Consider the following 23,412-nt stretch of genomic DNA (forward strand, 5'->3'; position numbering starts at 1 on the left):
GTTGTTGCAGAGGGAGTGGGAGAGAGAACCTTAAGCAGGTTCCATGCCCAGTCCAGAACGCAATGTGGAACTTCATTTCAGGGGCCTGAGATCATGACCTGATCTGAAATCAAGAAGCAGATGCTGAACCAACTGAGCCACCCTGTTGCTCCTGCATCACAAATATTTTTAAAATTCTATTACTTAGAAGGATTTTTAATGATGTTATACATTATGATATAATATATTTAGTGACCAAGAATAGTAGAACTGAAAAAGAACTTGAGAAATCATCTAGTCCTCATTTACAAATAAAATAAATCTTGGTGCGGTTATATGATTTTCCCACGGCCATAGCTAGTTAGAGACAAAATTAACATCCTTAATTCCTACATTGGCTTCCCTCTTGGACTGGAAACTTCTTAAGGGCAAAGGCTTAATTTTCTTTGCACAGTGTTTGTTATAATAGGAGGGGGATTGGAATTTGGAGAAATGAGCAAGAGGTTTGAATACAGAAAGATGTGTAGAGTGATGGGCTACAGAAGCACATTTCTTGTGTGTTCATATCCCTGATCTCAGTAGTAGCATAAGAGAAAGGATCTTTTTTTTTTTTTTTTTAAGATTTTATTTGACAGAAAGAGAGCCAGAGAGTGCAAGTGGGGGGAATGGCAGAGGGAGAGGGAGAAGGAGAAGCAGGCTCCCCTCTGTGCAGAGAACCTGATGCAGGGCTTGATCCCAGGCCCCTGGGACCATGACCTGAGCCAAAAGCAGATGCTTAACCAACTGAGCCCCCAGGGTGTCCCAAGAAAGGATCTTTTGATAAATAGTTTGCCCAGAGTGTCTGGCTTGTGTAATCTGTTAAGTGTCCAAGTATTGATTTTGGCTCAGGTCATGATCTCCGAGTCGTGAGATGGAGTCCCCCATCAGGCTCCATACTGATCTTGGAGTCTGCTTAAGATTCTTTCTCTCCATCTGTTCCCCCCACCAGCCCCCACCCCCCCTGCCACTTGCACACGCACAGCTTCTCTTTCTCTTTCTCTCAAATAAATATATAAATCTTTAAAAAAATAGTTTGCCTTTGCTCTAATAATAAAACTAAATATTTTAACAGCTGTCAGTTCACAAGATGAAGATATGGGACATTTTGAAATACCAGATCCTATGGAAGAATCAACAACATCATTAGTATCATCTTCAACATCTGCTTACTCTTCCTTCCCTGTAGATGTTGTGGTTTATGTACGAGTTCAGGTGGATATACTTCATTTATTCCTTTTTGTTTTAAAGAAAAGTGTTTTTCTTAAGTTTATTTGAATATTTCCAGCATTATTTCCCTTAAAGTTTCTTTAACCTTGGATTCATGGACCTTTAGTATACCTGTAATGGCTTAGAGATCACCTGAACCTCTGAGAAGTATATGGGCAATTTTATGTGTGTATTTACTTTTCTGCTGAGGAGGTTCATAGATCTTTGGGCTTTCAAAATTTAGATCTTATACTTCTTTGGCAAAAATAAAAATATAATAAGTTAAAACCTTTTTTTTTTTTTTTTTTTAGAATTTTCTGCCCTTTTTTATTATGACACCTGTATTTCTTGCCATTATGGTCCTTTATGGGCAAATATAAAGTGTAATTGAGATGTAAGTCACACAGTAGTACCTTTGTTAGATTTTCGCTGAGTTATGGAATTTTTATTTAATATTTTATTGTAAAATGCAGTCTTATAACTCGCCCTTTGTTAGTATATTAGCATCTGATTGAGTCCATTTATTAAAGAGGATTTGAAAACTACTTGTAACCAAACTTTAGGCTTCAGTTTACCTTCAACTAAAATCTGATAATCTCAAGAATAAAAGAAACACTAATGGTCATCTGTTCAAACTATTTTCTACAATAGCTGTTTGCCCAAAAGGTCTTCAATAGGGAGTTTTGCATTAGCCTTTTGAAAATATGATGAAAACATGTAATGGGGGAGGGCTTGAGAGTTTATAAAATTTCTCTTATTACCATAGCTTTTAAAAAATTTTGGTATAAGAGGAATTACTTCTTTTCAAAATTTGATTGTGAACAAGTGTAATATGCACATTGACATCTTTAATGTTCTGAATTACCTAAATAATCTAAATATATATCACTCAAGGTGATTCCTAAAATACCATTTTGTTAATAAATTTTGGTTAATATAAAATGTATTTGTTTGAAAGAGCTAGGACATTAAACACAAAATCCTTTAAGGTCTCAAATAATTTGCTGTATGTGGACTGAAATGGAAATTAATTACGTTTTTTGGAATCCAGTGTGAAATTTTTTAACTAGTACCCAGAAACTTCTTTTTTTTTTTTTTGCTTTCTGCACTTTTTAGCCCTCACAGATCAAGTTTAGCTGCTTACCAGTATCCAGAGTAGAATGCATGCTAAAGCTGCCATCCCTGGACTTGGTGTTTTCTTCAAACCGAGGTGAACTGGAGACTTTAGGGACCACATATCCCACAGAAACTTTATCCCCTGGAGGTAATGCTACTCCAAGTGGAACAAAGACCTCTGCAAGCAAAACTGGAATACCGGGTATAGAAACGCTCTTTTATTCTGGTTGGTAAAAGCCAAGTACTAGAATTAGTATGTGTTTCTAAAAAATAAATTTGGAAAAGGAGAATATATGAGAATTACAGCATTTATGGAAAAATATAGAGAGATCAAAGTTTTTTTAGTATATTTTGGTACAAGGGAATGGCAGTTGGTTAGCATTTTTTGGTTGGCTTGAATGTACACCCTATAAGCATTATGAAGTAACTGTCATATTATACATTTAAGTACTTTTGAATGTTTTATGCTCTATTTTTTACATTTAAGAGTAATCAGTGTTACAAATGGAAAATAAGACATAGAGTGTTATCTTGCAAGAATTTATCACTGTGAATTAAAATTGTATGAGGGGTAGTGTGTGTGTGTGTGTGTGTGTGTGTGTATTCAGTCATAATTATATATATATATATATCAAATGTCCATTTCATGAAAGATTTTGTTTTTAACATACAACCAATGATTTCCTGGTGAGATAGTTCACTGTTCACTTTATAAAGCTTAGAGTCATTTCTGCCCTAAAAATCATAGAAAGATCACATATGCAAATGATAAAGATTTTATTGACCATTTGTAAAGAGACTAGAATGAATGAAAATTGATAATTATTAATAAGAGAATTATCATTAAGAGAGTGGTTCATAACCAGAGGTAAAAAAAAAGCCCCCATGGGATATTTTGCATGTAGTGCATGTAGTGGCTAAAGCAAAACATTGCTTAGCGGTGTGAATCTTGGAAAGTTTTCATAGTAAAATAGGAAAACAAAAAGTTAATATTTTAGAAATAAATTTTTGCTAATGTGGTAGCCCACTGTCACACTTAGCTCCAGAATATTGCTGTTGGAATTGTGTTGTGGTCTGTATAAATATTTGAGTGATAGTATCAGTTTTTGAAAAACCTACTTTTTATTATAAAATTAACTCACTGTTCATTATAGAGAATACGGAAAACAAGAGCACTAAAAATGAAAATAATATCCTTTTATCAGAGGTAACCAGTATTATCAGTTCCTACCTACTCTCCAGCATTTTTGTAGATACAGTCTTCTTCCCAGGCAAAATTTAAATATGATCTTTTCTGCTATGTATCTTCTAAAAACTTAAAATGTAAGTTTTTCCCAAAGTATTAAATATTCATCTCTAAAATAACTTTAATGATTTCATGATAATCCATCATTTTGATCATACATTTGAGACTATCTGGGCTTTTTTCTATTTTGTAAATAATATTGAGTTGAATATCTTTGTATATAAAGCAACATCCTTAGGATAAATTCTTAATAGTGGAATTCCTGAGTCAGAGAGAGTGAACATTTTTAAAGTGTTTGATATGTTTTACTCTTCTAGTAAATATAAGATTTCTGCATCCTCATCACAGTGTGTGTAAACACCAGGTTCAGTGTGTTCTTCCTAACATTATGCTTTAAATTTATTTTTAATCATTGTTACTCTGATGGGCTAAAATTTATTTTTAATTTATTTTTTTATTTTATTTATTTTTATTAACATATAATATATTATTTGCCCCAGGGGTACAGGTCTGTGAATTGTCAGGCTTACACACTTCATAGCACTCACCATATCACATACCCTCCCCAATGTCCATAACATAACCACCATCTCCATACCCCTCCTTCCCCCAGCAACCCTCAGTTTGTTTTGTAGTATTAAGAGGCTCTTACGGTCTGTCTCCCTCTTGATCCCATCTTGTTTCATTTTTTCCTTCCCTACCCCCCAAGCCCCCCACTTTGCCTTTCAAATTCCTCATATCAGGGAGATCATATGATAATTGTCTTTCTCTGATTGACTTATTCCGCTCAGCATAATACTCTCTAGTACATATGCCCCTTCAGATCACTACATTTGTATCTTTAGAGTAAATACTCAGTAGTGCAATTGCTGGGTCGTAGGGTAGCTCTCTTTTCAACTTTTAAGGAAACTCCATGCTGTTTTCCAGAGTGGCTACACCAGCTTGCATTCCCACCAACAGTGTAAGAGGGTTCCCTTTTCTCCGCATCCTCACCAAGATCTGTTGTTTCCTGACTTGTTAATTTTAGCCAAGCCTAGGAGTAAATCCCACTTGGTCATGGTGAATAATCCTTTTAATGTCCTGTTGGATCCTGTTGGCTAGTATTTTGGTGAGAATTTTTGCATCCGTGTTCATCAAGGATATTTGTCTATAATTCTCCTTTTTGGTGGGGTCTTTGTCTGGTTTTGGGATCAAGGTAATGCTGGCCTCATAAAATGAGTTTGGTACTTTTCCATTTCTATTTTTTGGAACAGTTTCAGAAGAATTGGTATTAATTCTTCTTTAACTGTTTGGTAGAATTCCCCTGGGAAGCCTTCTGGCCCTGGGCTCTTGTTTTTTGAGATATTTTTGATGACTGCTTCAACTTCCTTACTGGTTATGGGTCTGTTCAGATATTCTATTTCTTCCTGGTTCAGTTTTGGTAGTTTATACGTCTCTAGGAGTGCATCCATTTCTTCCAGATTGTCAAATTTGCTGGCATATAGTTGCTCATGATATGTTCTTATAATGGTTTGTATTTCTTTGGAGTTTGTTGTGATCTCTCCTCTTTCGTTCATGATTTTATTAATTTGGGTCCTTTCTCTTTTCTTTTGGATAAGTCTGGCCGGGGGTTTATCAATCTTATTAATTCTTTCAAAGAACCAGCTCCTAGTTTTGTTGATTTGTTCTCCTGTTCTTTTGGTTTCTATTTCATTGATTTCTGCTCTGTTCTTTATGATTTCTCTTCTCCTGCTGGGTTTAGGCTTTCTTTGCTGTTCTTTCTCTGGCTCCTTTAGGTGTAGGGTTAGGTTGTGTGCTTGAGACCTTTCTTGCTTCTTGAGGAAAGTTTGTATCACTATATAATTTCCTCCCAGGACCACCTTTGCTGTGTCCCACAGATTTTGAAAGTTGTGTTTTCATTTTCGTTTGTTTTCATGAATTTTTTTCAATTCTTCTTTAATTTCCTGGTTGACCCATTCATCCTTTAGTAGGATGCTCTTTAGCCTCCATGTATTTGAGTTCTTTCCAACTTTCCTTTGTGATTGAGTTCTAGCTTCAGAGCTTGTGGTCTGAAAATATGCAGGGAATGATCCCAATCTTTTGGTACTGGTTGAGACCTGATTTGTGACCGAGGATGTGATCTATTCTGGAGCATGTTTGGTGTGTGCTAGAGAAGAATGTGTATTCTATTGCTTTGGGATGGAATGTTCTGAATATATCTGTGATGTCCATCTGGTCCAGTGTGTGATTTAAGGCCTTTATTTCCTTGTTGATCTTTTGCTTGGTTGATCTGTCCATTTCAGTGAGGGGGTGTTAAAGTCATGGGGTTTTATTTTGTGTGTTATTACTTTATTGTCTAACATGGGAGAGAGATAAATTTGCATATGTCCATTTCTCTGTTGGAATATTCAATTTATTTCTTAATGACAAAATGCCACAAATTACTGACACTTAAATTATGTAGTAGTGTATATATGTACCATACTTAGTATATGTAGTGAAAGGAATATGAAATGAGTGACTATTTTTTGTGTCCACATTTTCATTCTTTGGAAAATTTTTAAAAAATGAAATAGCATCCCTCATTTTATCATCATGGAACACACAGGAAGAATAATGATGAGAATAAATGTATAAGAAGTATAGGTTATGACAGTATCTACTCTTTTCTTTTTTTTTTTTTTTTCTTTAAGGTTTTTTATTTATTTGAGAGACAGCAAGCAGGGGTTGGAGAAGAGGGAGAGGGAGAAGCAGGCTTCCTGCTTAGGAGCCCAACTTGAGGCTCGATCCCAGGACCCTGAAATCATGACCTGAGCTGAAGGCAGACACTTAACCAACTGAGTCACCCAGGCACCCCAGCAGTATCTGTTGTTTCAAAGGATCTTTATTGAATTTTACTGGGGTCTGGATCAGTGCCAGGGGTTGAAGAGATGGTAGTGAACCTAGCTAGCAGATACGTTGCTGCTAATGTTGACCTAAGTCGAATTTGGAGAAACAGATAATAAGCAAACAAGGATATTTTAAGTGGAAATGTGAAGTGGGTGAGTATGGGTTAGCCAAGCAGAGAGTTGGGATGATGAAAACTTTAGGTAGAGAATACAAAATCCATGAAGCAGGAAAGAATTTGTCAAGTTTAAAAAACAAAAACAACTAGTGTAAGTGGAATATGGCAAATAAAAGGTAGATTGGTATGAAAAAGATTTAGAGAGACGGGAAAGAGCCAGATCATGTGGGGAAGCCACTGAAGGTTAAACAGGAGAATAGACATGAGATTCTGATTTATACCTTTGGAACACCACCAGTCCAACTGCAGTGTGGTAGTTGATTGGAGGAGAACAAGAGTAGAAGGAAACAGAAAGAACAGTTGGCCATTTTAGCAGTACCAGAGCTGATAACTGCTTAGACTAGGGTAGCAATAGTGAGATACAGGGAAATGGACAGGCTTAGTATATGTTCTTAGACATGAAATGACAATGGTAATAAATTGCATGATAGAGAGTTAGAAGTGGAAAAGATGACAGATAATTCCCAGGATTCTGGCTGAGCTATGTCCTTGGTAATGTCACTTACTGGAGATGGGAGACACTGGGAGAAAACCAGATTGGGGGTAAAGATCAAGAGTTCAGTTTTGGACTTGGTAAGCTTTAATGCTTGTGACACATTGTAGTAACCAGTTGCAATATGAATCCAAAGGAGGTCTATATATTTTGGAAATACATATTTTGAAATTATTAGCAAAACAATATAATGTTCTCCTAAGATGCTTTACTCATATTTTTACATTTAAAGTGTATTTTGAATTAGTTTATACACCTGTGGTAAGTGGTGCCAATGGGGATACTTGCTTCTTCTCAGAGAAAGAGATTTTAACTTTCTTTTTTTTTTTTTTTTAATATTTTTTATTTATTTATTTGACACAGAGAAAGAGAGATCACAAGTAGACACAGAGAGAGGGGGAAGCAGGCTCCCTGCTGAGCAGAGAGCCCGATGCGGGGCTTGATCCCAGGACCCTGAGATCATGACCTGAGCCGAAGGCAGAGGCTTAACCCACTGAGCCACCCAGGCACCCAGATTTTAACTTTCTGCATTTGTGTACCTTACTCTATTTCCACTACTGGCTATGGAAATGTGGACTCCAGTTATATGATTTGGATTTTTTATAGTTTGTTCTCCCCCTTCACTTAAGCCCCAGCTATTTTTTGGCTCTTCTACTGCCTGCTTCCAATGGAACAAAGGAGAAAAGAAATGGGAAACTATGGAGTTGGCCAATCAAATGTCTAAATAATTGTCTCAAAGATGAACATAGTATTCAACCCCAGTTAACAGAAAAAATTAATTGGAAAGTACATCTAAGTCTTTACTTTGATATGATGGTTTTAAGTCTATTGATCAATTAATGTTTGTGTATTTCCATTTTAATTTCAAGTCTTGTTAGGTTCTTAAGAATGTATTAAGTGACAGGCTTTTAAACTTTTCTGTGGCTTATAAATATTTTGGATTTCTGGTTTTCATTATAGGTTCATCCGGCCTAGGCAGCCCTCTTGGCAGAAGTCGACATAGTAGTAGTCAGTCGGATCTGACCAGTTCTAGCAGCAGTTCATCTGGTTTGAGCTTCACTGCATGCATGTCTGACTTTTCCCTTTATGTATTTCATCCGTACGGAGCAGGGAAACAAAAAACTGCTGTTTCTGGGCTCACATCTGGATCAGGAGGACTAGGTATACTTAGAGTGTTTCCATCTTTTTACATTTATAGCACCTTTTGAAGCTGTGATCTTTTTAGAAATCACAGTACCTTTAATAATGGATATAAAACAAGATCAGAAACTTCATTTTTCTTCTGGACAATATCCTGTCTCTGCATAAGTAGAAATATGAAATAAATAATTCAGGTGAATTAATTATATAAGAATTTTAAACAATATTTTGTAAGTGACATATGCAGAACAAGAGTCTTTGGATTTAAAAGAATATTTATGTTACTTAAATGTTTAAATGTTCTACCACATCATTATTTGTATAAGAAATTATATTCTACAAATAGTAAATTTTTAAATTGTGTGTATCACATTTGTCAATTTAAAATGAAACTACCTTCTGCTGCTGCTGCTTCTCCTTCTTATCATTATTTAGCCAACTTAAATTTCACTGTCATTTTAAAGTGCAGATTTACCACTAAAAATGTATGAGACATTGATATTAGTGAATGTGTCTTGATTTACTTAGAGAAGTAACAAAAACATATACTCCATGTCAATGCTAGTTTTAGTTGGGGAAGTATTGTAAAAATCACTATTGTTTATGGGCATGAAACTATTAAATCTGTTGTTGAGAATGCTAATACTCATTAGATCATTCTTCTTAAATTTTTAGCCTCACTTAAAGTGATTTTAATTGATGGCATATTCCAATGTATTAGATAATTTCATGTAACTAGATAGTTGCATATATGTGTATATATACATGTATTTATGTGTGTGTACGTGTGTGTGTTTGTGTGTGTGTGTGTGTGTGTGGTGTTTTTGTTTTTGTTTTAAAGGGAATGTGGATGAAGAACCCACTTCAGTCACTGGTCGAAAAGACTCACTCAGTATAAACCTTGAATTTGTAAAAGTGAGTTTGTCTCGGATAAGGCGTTCAGGAGGTGCCTCATTTTTTGAAAGTCAGTCTGTAAGCAAGTCTGCAAGCAAAATGGACACTACACTAATCAATATATCTGGTACTTGTATAGTTTCTAAAAATGCTATTTTTTGGAATTAAGTAAGGGTCTCCTTTTTAACAGTGTTTATATATTACATACATTTAATAGTATTAAGCTTTTAGTGATGAATGATTTAAATGAGAGGAATTACATTCTAGGCCAACGTACTATCTCAATTCAAGTAAGCAACGTTAGAAATATGATTTCTAGGTAAATGCATAGAAATGTCACCCAAAGGCCAAAATATGCTTAGTTAAATCACTGAAAACTTCTTTTCTTCACTTCTCTACCATGAATTGGTAAAATTTCTGATTTTTCATTAGCTTAATTTTCTGATTGTGAATTCTTGAAACACTAATGAGAGATGCTGGTTAAAAATTTTTTACATAGTGTCATGAGATCTTAAGCTGTGTACGTGTGTATTGCTAGCTTTGTAACTAGCCATAAACCTATGGACAAATCATTTGCTCATTTTCTTTATGTTGCAACTTGACTGTTTAAAATTATATGCATGTGGAATATTTTGAAGAATTGGGAGTACTATGGGAGTAAAAACCTTTAAAGTTAGTAATTGCACAAATATAGTAAGTACACTTAGAGCTAATATTCAACAGACATACACTGAGTCTATATGTTACAGTGAACTTGTGCCGCTACTCTCCTAGATGATTCAGGGTGCCGGCATGAATAAGGAAAGGTCTTAAAAGTAGACAAATAAATGACAGTGCAATGTGGTTAATGCTGTAGTGGAGGTTTATATAAAGAGGAAGAAACTAATTGTTTTATTCAGGAGATCAGAGAAGGAAGGCTTCACAAAAGAAATGATATTTGGGCCAGATCTTCAAAATTATGTAAACAGATTCTTGGCTATAGCAACATGGTCTTTAATGGTACAGAAGCATCAAAAAGTATGCTCTTGGATCATACTTCATTTCACTGAGGCAAAGCATAGGTGTAACTGAACATTTAACTGTTGTATAGTTAAATGTCCCAAGGGAGAGAGGAAGTGGCTAGAGGGAAAGCTGGTAAAACAGAGCAGGACTAGATTGTTGGGAGACTCCTATGGCAGGCTAAAGAACAGGTTCTGATCCTTTGGGCAGTGAAAAGCCATTAGAGGTTTTTAAGAAATGCGATGACAATACTGTGGCTAAAGATGACAGTATTGTATTGTACACTTTAAAATCTGTGAAGAAAAAAAAAAATCTGTGAAGATAGATCTCATCTTAAGTGTTCTTACCACACACAATAAATTTGTATATGGATTATAAAATAACATGTTTGCATTAAAAAAAGGAAATGGGATAATGCTTCGGATTGGTGTTTTAGAGTCAATGGCAGCGTGAAAAATGTGAGAGATTCTTGAAAAGACTGTTGAAATAGACCAAGCAATAGGGATTAAAGCACTGAACTGTGACAAGAAAAAAGAAGGAATGGTTTTGAGAGAAGTGGAACCCACAAGCTTGAGTACAAGTTGTGTAAGGAGTAGAGGAGACAAGGATGCCTCAAGTTTTTAGCCTAGGTGACTGAAGGGACAGTGGACCATCATTAACTTAGATCAAAAATAAGTAAGTGCCTAATAGGATGTTTATGTGGGAGAGTCTGGTAGATAATTGGCTGGTGGGCTATGTGGATATAGACTCAGGCTGAAATGGAAATGTTAGTTTGGGGGATGCTGGTGTGTAACTCCTTATGGGAGAAGCTCTGGTGGAGGAACAGAAGAGCATGTAAAACAGGGACAGAAGAGTGCTCAGAGCAGAACCCCAAGAAGCAGCCATCGCAATGCCTTCAGACTGACAAGTCCCTGCTCTTTGTCTAAAAGGAAAACAGTGGTTTTTGCCACACACTATTTGGTTTGCAACTACTTTTGAGGAAGTTTGTGTTCCTGGCCATCCCGATTATTCAGTTTCCATATTTGAGAAGAACCCTGTGTTAAATTGAAAGCTGTCAATAAGTCTGATCTTTAGAACTTCTCAGAGTTTCATGATAAACTGACAGTAGAATTCCAAGTTGCCCTCACCTCAAAAAAAGGAATGGGAATAGTGTAAGAATGTGCTATTTTTATCAGTTGTGGAAGGAACAATATCACTTGCTAATCATACCATGTAACTTTTTTTGGTATTTCATTATTTATAACATTATTATAATTCAGTTGTGTAATATGTCATACCTACCATACGACAATATTAAAGGTTTTGTAAATCTATTCTCTAACAGATTTTGTTTATTTATGTATCAGCTGTATGTGATATAGGGTCTGCCTCCTTTAAATATGATATGCGTCGACTCAGTGAAATTCTAGCATTTCCAAGAGCCTGGTATAGGAGAAGTATTGCAAGACGCCTATTCCTTGGAGACCAAACTATAAATTTGCCAAGTAAGCTTGCTATGTAATTGTAATTATACTTAGGTTACTTTTAATTTTGGCTATAGTAGTAACAGGAATCAATGATTGATACCACAAACTTTGTCTTACTTGTTAAGTTGTACCATGTAATTCATTCACTCATTCAGCAAATGTCTGCCGAGTGCCTCTAACATGCTAACCGCTGGGGATACATTGGTATTGGAGATCACAAAAAGCTTGCCCTCTTAGACATTGCATTCATCAGGCTGATATTCTATAATGATTATTCTATAATTTGCAAAATCTGAAAATGCAGAAATACTATCTAACTGTCCAAATTAATCATGGTTAATTAAGCATGGGAATCAGAAAATGTTGGGGATATGCTATCACATTGCCTGCATTATTTTCTCTTAGACTTAGATGTTGTTGTTGTAGTAGCATACTGTGTAAGTGAAAGGTAGAGTTAACAGTATACAGTAGAAAATACTAGAAATCCAGGTTTGAGTCTATCCCTTATTTATTTATTTATTTATTTATGAGAGAGAGGGTGCACACATGCATGATGTGGCGGGGGTTGGGAGGGGCAGAGAGAGAGGAAGAGAGAGAATCCCAAGCAGGCTCCCCACCCAACACGGAGCTGATCCATGGCTGGATCTGACAACCCTGAGATCATGACCTGAGCTGATTTCAAGAGTCAGATGCTTAACTGACTGAGCCACCTATTCCCTTATTTGTAAAGTGGAAAAAAGAGTACCTGTGTTGCCCCTCTCATGAACTTCCATGAGAATTAAATAGAATAACATGCTGGAATATACTTTGCAAACTATAAATTGCTATATAGTTCTCAAATAGAGAACTAGGAGGAATATATGATTAGAAAAGGTAGAGTTGTAAAATTTATTATTTTATAATGTGAAGATTGTACCCTGATTAATTTTGTTCTGTTAATTTTGTTTTTACTTTTCTAACAGCATCTGGCCCAGGGACACCTGATTCCATTGAAGGGGTAAGCCAGCATCTTTCCCCTGAATCATCAAGAAAAGCTTACTGCAGGACCTGGGAGCAGCCTAGTCAGTCAGCCTCTTTCACCCACATGCCTCAGTCACCTAATGTATTCAATGAGCATATGACAAACAGCACCATGTCACCAGGGACAGCAGCACAGAGCCTAAAATCCCCAGCTTCCATAAGATCAAGGAGTGTGTCTGATTCTTCAGTTCCCCGAAGAGGTAATACCGTTCTCTTTGTTATCAGTATCCCTCCAGTGCCTGCAAGATAAAAATCTTAATTTGTTGCTCCCAGATTTCTGCCTCAACTCTAGGAAAATATAATCTTGCAGATTTTTATGGAAGATGGGGGGGGGGGGTAATAACCAAAACCATAAACAACAAATACTTCAAAGTATTTGCCAGAAGAAGAGATAGCTTGGGTGGCTAGTAGCTTTGAAAAGGGAAAAGAGAGGAATGAGCATATTATTAGTTTGTTCCACATGGTATAGTTATTTTTAGAAGTAAAACAAATCTACAACGTTGTAAAAGATGTTTAATTTGAAAAAGTTAATATATTTTTTTTCTGAATGTCAGACTCATTTATGAAAAAGTTAATCTTTGGTATTCATCCATTCAGTCATTCTTTTATTCAGCCAGTGTTTTTTGAACTCTTTTATGTGCTCAGCACTCTATTTGTATCTGAACATATAAAAGTGATATAAGAGTATAATGAATAAATGCAGGATTCAAGATTCACACTGAGCCCACAGGAACCCAGCAGACGGGCACCTCAGCAGACATCTGCATTTCAGAATGGTCCCTGCCTTCAAGTCCTCTATTTGGCAGCAGCAACTTACGATTTTCTCCTTTGTTAAGAAAATCCCAGGGTGATGATCTGTGCTGCTGCACCCTATGCACACCAGAATTTCCTCATATAAAATGGATATTGTAAAGAACTTTATGAGCTTTCAAGAAGACTAACAGCCCTTACTGAACATTCAGTAAATAGTAGCTACTATTTTAGAGGCAAAATGGCAACTATTAAATGTTAGGTTTTAATTAAGAATACCATATTTTTACTTTCGGGATGATAGTGGTAAGAGTGGTAACTTTTAATTCTCTGAGCACCTATGTGAGTGAATGTGCATTTGATTTTCCTGTTTTTAGATTCACTTTCAAAAACATCAACTCCTTTTAACAAATCGAACAAAGCAGCCAGTCAACAAGGGACCCCATGGGAAACATTGGTCGTGTTTGCCATCAACTTGAAGCAATTAAACGTTCAAATGAATATGAGTAATGTAATGGGAAATACAACGTAAGCTATTCAGATATAAGAAAAATTAATGATTAGTTGTAATTTTTCTTATAGTAAAGCAATTTAAAATCTTTTTAATACTAAAATGTTTGAGACAGTAGAAAAAAGCTATAAATTGCTTTATCTTAAAAATGGTTTTATCTTAAAGATATTGTAATATAAAACAACATGGACTCTAAAGAGAGAAAATTATAAGGAAAACAGTGTAATATGCTTTATTATCAATATTCAAACATTTACCACAGTTTTTGTAAGAAATGTATTGTTTTATCAGACTTTTTAAAATCTTCTAACTCCTGTTTTAATTCATGATGTTGAAAACTGTCTGTCTAATTAACAACCCTTTTTCTTTTCTCCAGTTGGACAACTAGTGGTTTGAAGAGCCAGGGTCGTCTGTCTGTAGGAAGTAATCGAGATCGAGAGATAAGCATGTCCGTTGGTCTGGGAAGATCACAGTTGGATTCTAAAGGTGGAGTAGTTGGAGGGACCATAGATGTCAATGCTTTGGAGATGGTTGGTATGTTGAAATTTTACAACTGAAAACAAATTTTTGAAAATTGATTTTGGTAAGTTTTCCCCATTAGGCATTTCTATGAACGTAATTATTGTTTCTATTTTAGCTCATATTTCTGAACATCCAAATCAGCAACCTAGTCACAAGATTCAGATTACTATGGGTTCTACTGAAGCTCGTGTTGATTACATGGGCTCAAGTATCCTCATGGGTATCTTCAGTAATGCTGATCTGAAGCTTCAGGATGAATGGAAAGTAAATCTGTATAATACACTGGATTCAAGCATGACTGATAAAAGGTATTTAGTAAAATGTTACTTTCTGGACACTTTGTGTGACTGCTTTTAATATGTTTTCTCTCATCCAGTGAGAAAACAAACAATTTGTTTTTCTGACAAAGTGACTTTATATTATGCAACTAATATGAAAGAAAAAGCTGGGTGGAGAAGGGAATTTTCCTTGTTTTTTTTTTTTATTTGTTTGTTTCTTTTTTAGTTATCTTCTGTAAGATATATGATAGTTCTGTTTTATGCTTTAGTGAAATATTTGTCCATGGAGATTTGAAGTGGGATATTTTCCAAGTGATGATATCAAGATCAACTACACCAGACCTGATAAAAATAGGAATGAAGCTCCAGGAATTTTTCACACAACAGTTTGACACCAGCAAACGAGCTCTGTCTACCTGGGGACCTGTTCCATATCTTCCACCTAAGACAATGACTAATAATCTAGAGAGAAGTTCACAAGAGCAATGTAAGAATTAGAGCTAAGCCTCTATATATGCTTTATCTATCACTAAATGTTGTGTTATAGTCTTAATTTAAAATAATATCTATGTACCATACTTAGAAAGTGATCCACATGCTCTTTATTCTATTTACTCAGCAAGTACCTGATTTCCAACTCGCCTATAACCATACCCATTCCATGCTCTTAAATACTAGTTATGACAATACTATGTTCTGGTTTAGAACACGGGCTGTGGAATAAAAATGTTTGAGTTTGGATTTATTAGCTGTTTCATATTAGGCAGATTATTATTTTCACTCAGGAATTCAATCAGCAAATCAACTATATTCTTAAGCATTGTTTTAGGCATAAGAGATATACTATTAGGCAAAGTTCCCACCTACATAAAGCTTTGTTTTAATGGGAGAGATAGACCATAATTAATTTGCTAACTAAATATGTCAGATAATTTCAGATAGAAAGACATGCTAAGAAAGCAGGGGAAGGAGATAAAGAATAATAGTGTGTGTGGCTAGCTAGTTTAGAAAGGGTGGTCAGAGAAGCCTTTTAAAGTTCTAGGCTAGAAAGATCTCTACTGGGGAAGAGAGTTCTGGGCACAGGGGCCTATCAAAAAGTGCAAAGCTCCTACCACAGAAGAAACTCGGCTTATTTGAGGATCATTAAGGTGGCTGCTTCGGTGGAACAGAGTAATAAGCAAGCAAGAAAGTGTTGGATATGAATGGCCACAGATAAGATTTTGAATATGATGGCTAGCTATTGGAGAGTTCTGAACAGTTTTCATATTTGATTTACTTTTTCTTAAAATACTCCTTTTTGAAGAATCACTCTGGCTGCTCTGTGAAGAATAGACTATAGGTGGCAAAGAGTGAGAGTAGAGACCAATGCAGTAATTCCCATTAGCATTGTTGCAAGCATAGTTATATTAAGAAGGCTATCAGAAGGGTCCAGGCAGCAAATGATTGAAGCTTTAACCAGAGAGGTAAAAGTAGTAAAAAGTGTCAAAATCGGGATTATTTTATTTTATTTTTTTAAGATTTTACTTATTTATTTGATGAGAGAGAGAGATCACAAGTAGGCAGAGAGGCAGACAGAGGGTGGGGGGAAGCAGGCTCCCTGCTGAGCAGAGAGCCTGATGCGGGCCTCGATCCCAAGACCCTGAGATCATGACCCAAGCTGAAGGCAGAGGCTTAACCCACTGAGCCACCCAGGCACCCATGGGGATCATTTTAAATAACTCTTTATAATCACAGAAGCAGTACATGTGCATTGGAAAAGCCTAGGAAATACATATAAGCAAAAATTGAAACATCACATTCCACGCAGAGATCATCACTCTAAACAATTTAGAGTATATACTTTCAGATAATTTTCTATAAACCTATATAAGACATATACTTTTTACCAAAATATTGTTCATATTGTTTTATAACCTTGTCTAGTGAATGGTATCCAAATAATATCTATATACCATAGAGTATCAGTACCATATATGTATCCAGTTTTCCATTTTGCTAAATATTTCTCTCCTCTGGCTTTCTAACCACATCCTATAAATAACCTAAAATTATTCTTAAAACTGGTTTGTCTAAACCAATATATCAGAGTCAAGATCCCAGATTAAATTTGGTTATGTCCCTTTACTCTCTTAATTCAGCATAGTCCTTTTTCTAATGACCTGACTTGTTGAAGAGACTTGGCCAATTGTCCTATCTTCTAAATTTTTTTTCAGTTGTTTGCTTATAGTTTCATTTATCCTGTTCCTCTAATCCCTATATATCCTTTAAACTAGAATTGGTGGTCAGGTATATACAAATTAGAGAGATGTTCCCCAAAACTCCTGACCTAGATTCTTAAAAAAAAGTCCTTGTCTTGAAAAACAAACCAGGCTTAGGGAACTGTTTTTAGATTAAAGGAAACTAAAGAGACATGCTAACTAACTGGAATGAGAGTTGTGGAAAACAGCCAAAAAGGACATTATTGGGATAAGTGAGAAATATAAATATGAATGTTACATCTGATTAGTGCTTCTCAAACTTTAATGTGTACCTGAAACACTTGGAAATCCCATTAAAATACAGATTTTGATACAGAAGATATAGGGTGAACTTGTCTCTGTTTCTATCTAACAAGTTGCCAGGTGATACTGATGCTGCTGGTCCTCAGATTTCACTTTTGAGTAGCTAGGCTATAAGCGAGTTAAAAAAGAAAAAATTAGAAGACCTCTATTTGACTTATAGATCTTCTAATCACTAGTTCACTTAACCCCTCTTCTGCTTCACTTGAAAGGATCCTAGATCAAATCCCTAATTTACAGAGCTATTGTGAGAATTGTATAAAAGTTAATGCCAGCACTTTATAAATCATGAATCATTACTGAAGTGTTAAGTTGTAGTTATTATTAGCAAGTTACTACTTTCATTAGTTTCTATCCATCCTTATGCAGCATCTTTTCCCAGACTATATTTTTGTTAGCTTCTACTTAATGTTAACCAGGTATTGAATTGTTTTCATCCCTTACCTGCATCACTTCAGCTATAGAAAATAGCCACTTGCTGCCTTCCTACCTGCCATTCAGGGTGTTTGTGAGGCCTTTGAGAATAAGTGGTTTTTGGTTTTCTTGCAGTGCTCGATGCAGCTCATCATCGACATTGGCCTGGAGTATTGAAGGTGGTATCAGGATGCCACATATCCTTATTTCAGATTCCATTACCAGAAAATGGAATGCAGTTTGGAGGATCAATGAGCTTACATGGAAATCATATGACACTGGCTTGTTTTCATGGTCCAAATTTCCGTTCAAAATCCTGGGCCCTTTTTCACTTAGAAGAACCAAATATTGCTTTTTGGACCGAAGCTCAGAAAATCTGGGAAGATGGTAAACTGACACATTTATAACTTTTACCTTTTCTTACCTTCTGATATGATTATAAATGACAGTAATTTTCCTTTCTCATGTCTTTTGTATGTTTTCATTATATTTCTGAAGTCCAACTCTGTTCTCATGTACTTAACATGTCAAGGAGTTCATTGCCAGTGAATCAATATCTATAAAATCTGAAACATGTTAAAGGACTTTCTTCTGAACTTGCCATCTTATTCTGTTTCTAGGCAATTAAAGTTTCTGCTGTTGTGGCTGACCACAGTCATAATAATAGTTATTATAAATAGTATAAAAATATAAAGACTCATGGTGGTAGTTTAAGGAAATAGTCAAGACTAAAACTATAAACTTTATTGGTAAGGCTATGCTTTTACCTGTATTTACAGTGATAAACCTCCTTCCTTTTAGTTATTATTTCCTAATCTGTGATTTCTTAATGATGAAGGAAAAAAATGGATGCTGCTCATCACCAGGGATAAATCCAGTTATAACTAAAAGAAAGAAAAACGATTTGTGATTTTTTTTCTTACTTCTCACTTTTTTATACCCTTATCTATGTATGAGTTAACTAAATCTATGAATCTGGAGTCACAACTGTTTTCTTGCATCTAAATGTAGTTTGTTAACATCAAGAAACTTTTATTTTTCTTCTAGGCTCTAGTGATCATTCTACATATATAGTACAAACATTAGATTTTCATCTGGGCCACAATACCATGGTTACCAAACCATGTGGGGCTTTGGAAAGTCCTATGGCAACCATAACCAAGATAACAAGGCGTCGCCATGAAAACCCACCCCATGGAGTAGCAAGTGTAAAAGAATGGTTCAACTATGTTACAGCCACAAGGAATGAAGGTTAAAAATTTATTTCTTTGGAGAGATTTATTTTCTTTATTTGGGGCTCTGTTGCCTGTGTTTAGAATTTAAGTGGAGGGAGAATTTTCAATTCTTTAATTAAACTAGTTTCAGTTTACTCATAAATATCAATATTAGTACCTCATTTACCATCTTGGTAGTGTAATATCTCATAGACTAAAAATTATTTTAGATGTAACTGAAAATATTCAAAATAAAGTTGGTTTAAATAAACGAAGTTTATTATAGTTAGAAAAATATTTTTGTAATGATGCTAAACATGAGAAGCTTGGTAAAGTTACTACATAACTAAGTAATAGAATGCCACCAACTTTAAGGTTTGGGGTGATTGGAATAAAATGAAACTAAATAATATTCCTATGAACTAAGTTTAAAAAGAGTGCTTTTGATGGGTTTTTCCATTTGATTAGAATCACAAGTCTTGTAATAATGTCGCCAGGAAAATTCTTATTTTGTGGCTGTTTTTGTGTTCAGGTTTATAGTACTGATATTACCAATCATGGAAAAGTGACTACACTGAGACCTGCTAAGACTTGAATGTTTTCCTTAAAAATAACCACCTTTCAAAATGAGAAAGATAACTTGGGCACCACTGAAAATAGTTACTATGGAATAGGCAGAGCCAGGGATTAGAGACTATTAAAAAGGTTCTGAGAACAAAGGAGGGTAAGGAAGTAAATTAGAAGATTATGCATGTATTGACTATTATGTACTGACTATGCTACCTTCCAAAGAGAGATTTTTGAGGAAAGAGTTCTTTTGGCTGGGATACCATGGAGGGGCTATTAGCAAACTGCACTGCTACCCGAGTACCTGAGAACTGCTAGTTTTTATAAGAAAACTGTAGCACTGGAGACGCCGCAGACCCGGGACCCGGAGCAGCTCGGAGGCGGTGAATAGTAGCTCTTCAAGTCTGCAATAAAAAATGGCCTCCAATAAAACTACATTGCAAAAAATGGGAAAGAAACAGAATGGAAAGATTAAAAAAGTAGAAGAGGCAGAGCCTGAAGAATTTGTGGTGGAAAAAGTACTGGACCGACGTGTAGTGAATGGGAAGGTGGAGTATTTCCTGAAGTGGAAGGGGTTTACAGATGCTGACAATACTTGGGAACCTGAAGAAAATCTAGATTGTCCAGAGTTAATTGAAGCGTTTCTTAACTCTCAAAAAGCTGGTAAAGAAAAAGATGGCACAAAAAGAAAATCTTTATCTGACAGTGAATCTGATGATAGCAAATCAAAGAAGAAAAGAGATGCTGCTGATAAACCAAGAGGCTTTGCCAGAGGTCTTGATCCTGAACGAATAATTGGTGCCACAGACAGCAGTGGAGAATTAATGTTTCTCATGAAATGGAAAGATTCAGATGAGGCAGACTTGGTGCTGGCAAAAGAGGCAAACATGAAGTGTCCTCAAATTGTAATTGCTTTTTATGAAGAGAGACTAACTTGGTATTCTTGTCCAGAAGATGAAGCTCAATAATTGTTTGCATTGCTTTTTATATATATTTATATATATATATACATATAAAATCTGGGTCTTTGTTTTTTGATTTATTAGTGTGAAGAAATAACATTCTAATGAAAATCAAGTTTGATATGTTTGTTTTGAAGTAGTATTGGGGGAGTTGTTGGGGTTTTTGCATCTATAGCACTGGTTACTTTAAACAAATAAAAGCTTTCTGTAGTTGCTTCCTTTATCAGAAAAGAATATTTGAGACCATGATATATTATCCCCCTGCATTAGAGAACCTTTTCTAAATGTTAGGGGAAATCTTCATAGTCTTTACCCAGTCAGAATTTGTGTTTAACTCCTATATGCCTAAGGACCATTCTGGGTTTTTTGTTTATTTAGGGGTTTTTTGGTGTGTATACTTAAAATACATACATAAGTGGTTTTTGTTTTTAACATTCACCAAAACAAAAACAGCATTTTATAACCATGGATAAGCCTATGTTTCCGGGATGCTATCATTTTCAGCATTTTAAGAAATAAATCACTTAAACTGAAGTTTTTCCTGAGGCCTTAACCTTTCAAATTTTGTAATTAATTGGACAATTTAAATATAATACAAACAATTTAAATTGGACAATTTAAAAGCAGCCATATCAGAATCCATATCTTTCTCTACAGCCATATAAATGCAAGTTTATTTGCAAGATCCCTGAAAGGAAAATTTTATCACCACCAACAACCTCCCCACCCAAATGACAAAACTAGACAAGTCCTTGTGCGTTTTACTTAGGTAAGCAATACTTTAGTTAAATGGACATTTAAAGGTTCCTTCTAGTGAACCATTCCTTTTTAAGAAGTTGAAATTCTCTGTGCTGTATTGACAAAAAGGTCATGATTCAAGGACTGTCTATGACTTCCTTCATGGAAACTAATCATAATCAGATGGTTAGAGATGTTGGCAGTTTAGCACCTGCTGGAGTAAATGGGTGGACAGGCTTCTATAATCCAAATTCTTCACCTGCATGTTTTTTCTTTACCCTGACATGTAGGCTCAGTCTTTTCAGTATTTGAGTTACTGGTTCAGCAGAAACCAGGAAAAACAATAACTTTGTAGTCAGAATGTTATCCAACTGTATATTGTTTACTTTATTATAAATACTGGTAAACAGTGGTCAATAAATAGTTTTATATTCCTTTATGTGATTAGACTTTTTATTAATCTGATTTTCTAGTGGGAGTAGAGACATGCCTTAGAATCCTGTTCATGTTTATAAATAACACTAAAGCATTAGAGTACATGTCTTCGATATTTTGAGTTGAGGAGTTTCAAACTTACTAGCATATGTATTTCCACAAAAATGAAAATTGGTTTCTTGGGGTGCCTGAGAGGAATCTGCTTCATTAAAATGAAATTTTGATACTTAGAATCTAGTTTGTTGAAACTGCTGTCTGAAAAACAGTTATGATAGGATAGATCCTGTTGTGAGAGACACATTTCTACTAATCTTCAAAATTCATACAGAGAAAAGGAAATCATTTTGCCATATATCTAAATATTTAATTATGTTGTGTATCTGAAACTGATAGGTTATATGTCAAGTTATACCTCAATTAAAAAACAATTTTTTAAATCCTAAAAAAAAAAAAAAGAAAGAAAAAGAAAACTGTAGCACTTATGTTGGGGAAAATCAGGACTTCTACCTTATTTCAAAGTCAGGAGCATATTTATTTGCAAATTCTATGTAAGAGTAAAGTATTCAATCAGTGGAGAACTCTGAGTCTAATGAAAGTCTTAAATTTAGACAGAAATTTAGTTAAAAATGATATTCATTTTAAAGTTTGACAAACAAAAACAAAGTATATTAGATTTATCCAAAAATCATGTTATAAAGCTTCAGTCTTGAGAATAGTGATATACATCAATATCTATATATATGAGTAAAACACTACATATATATGTAAACATATCACTATATTTATATATAAATATATTTCAATAGATTAATATATATAGGTAACTATTCTCAAGACCAAAGCTTTATATGGCTCTACTTTTAAAAACGCGGGTCATTATTTTCCAGCTTCTAAAATTCTGTGTATGATAGTGTCATGAAAGCTATAGGTTTATCATTGCCTATTGGTTTAATTTGATTCTTCTTGTCTTTATTATTGTCCATATAGAGCTAAACCTGCTTCGTAATGTTGATGCTAATAATACTGAGAATAGCACTACAGTGAAGAATTCTAGTTTGTTGAGTGGATTCAGAGGAGGTTCTAGCTACAATCATGAAACAGAGACTATCTTTGCATTACCAAGGATGCAGCTTGAATTTAAATCCATTCATGTTCAAGAACCACAGGAACCTTCATTACAGGGTATGTAGAAAAATAGTTTTTAAAGTTACTAAGAAAATTCTAAAGGAACTTCGAATTTCTCACAGGTTATTTGTGTAATAGTAATATAGTCTAATTTATTTAGTCAGTTTTTCTTCCCAGCTTTTGGCTTCTGGCAAATAATATAATCCATTTGTGCCTCTTTCTCCTCAGTAAAATGGGAGACAATAATAGGATTTCATTCAGAGTGTTTAATGAGGAGTAAGTGGCGTATACTTGGAAAGTGCTCAGTAAACTATATCATCATTTGTAAATCACATACAGAAACTACTCAGTTGTCTATAGTTGCATTTAAATGGATGCATTTACATGAACCCTTGTAAATCCTTTATAAACAGGAAGAGAAAGGGATATATCTCATTAAATCGTTTACTATAGAACTTTGCCATTACAGATGCCAGCCTGAAGCCGAAGGTAGAATGTAGTGTGGTGACAGAGTTCACTGACCACATTTGTGTGACTATGGATGCTGAGCTTATCATGTTTCTTCATGATTTAGTGTCAGCTTATCTTAAAGAAAAAGAAAAAGGTGAGTAGCATTTTCTTTTTTTTTTTTTTTCTTTCCAATTTCAGCAAAGGCTGTTGTCAGTGCCATTTAAATGGATTTTTATGGTCTAGTGAT

At 35.0% G+C, this 23,412-nt stretch overlaps 2 protein-coding genes across 2 annotated transcripts in view; both read left to right on the top strand.

The window, feature by feature from the left end:
- Positions 1-23,412, top strand: part of BLTP1 (bridge-like lipid transfer protein family member 1) — a 204,592-nt gene that overhangs the window by 174,023 nt on the left and 7,157 nt on the right. Inside the window, exons 73-86 of the mRNA XM_080795525.1 lie at positions 1,091-1,230; positions 2,341-2,542; positions 8,083-8,283; positions 9,104-9,283; positions 11,502-11,639; positions 12,584-12,841; positions 13,769-13,919; positions 14,279-14,436; positions 14,540-14,732; positions 14,972-15,189; positions 17,810-18,061; positions 18,722-18,925; positions 22,578-22,772; positions 23,185-23,319. Of these exons, the coding sequence (XP_080651651.1) occupies positions 1,091-1,230; positions 2,341-2,542; positions 8,083-8,283; positions 9,104-9,283; positions 11,502-11,639; positions 12,584-12,841; positions 13,769-13,919; positions 14,279-14,436; positions 14,540-14,732; positions 14,972-15,189; positions 17,810-18,061; positions 18,722-18,925; positions 22,578-22,772; positions 23,185-23,319 (2,625 nt within the window). The remainder of the gene's footprint in view (positions 1-1,090; positions 1,231-2,340; positions 2,543-8,082; positions 8,284-9,103; positions 9,284-11,501; positions 11,640-12,583; positions 12,842-13,768; positions 13,920-14,278; positions 14,437-14,539; positions 14,733-14,971; positions 15,190-17,809; positions 18,062-18,721; positions 18,926-22,577; positions 22,773-23,184; positions 23,320-23,412) is intronic.
- On the top strand, positions 19,053-20,557 carry LOC308337414 (chromobox protein homolog 3-like). The gene has a single exon (XM_080795530.1). The coding sequence runs from the start codon at positions 19,872-19,874 to the stop codon at positions 20,421-20,423; it is 552 nt and encodes a 183-aa protein (XP_080651656.1). The 5' UTR covers positions 19,053-19,871; the 3' UTR covers positions 20,424-20,557.

Source organism: Martes martes, assembly GCF_963455335.1.
Source record: "Martes martes genome assembly, chromosome: 2".
Classification (NCBI taxonomy): Eukaryota; Metazoa; Chordata; class Mammalia; order Carnivora; family Mustelidae; genus Martes; species Martes martes.

Bases quoted from the DNA above. Each gene is read 5' to 3' on its own strand.
- LOC308337414 (XM_080795530.1), top strand. From the start codon at position 19,872: ATGGCCTCCAATAAAACTACATTGCAAAAAATGGGAAAGAAACAGAAT.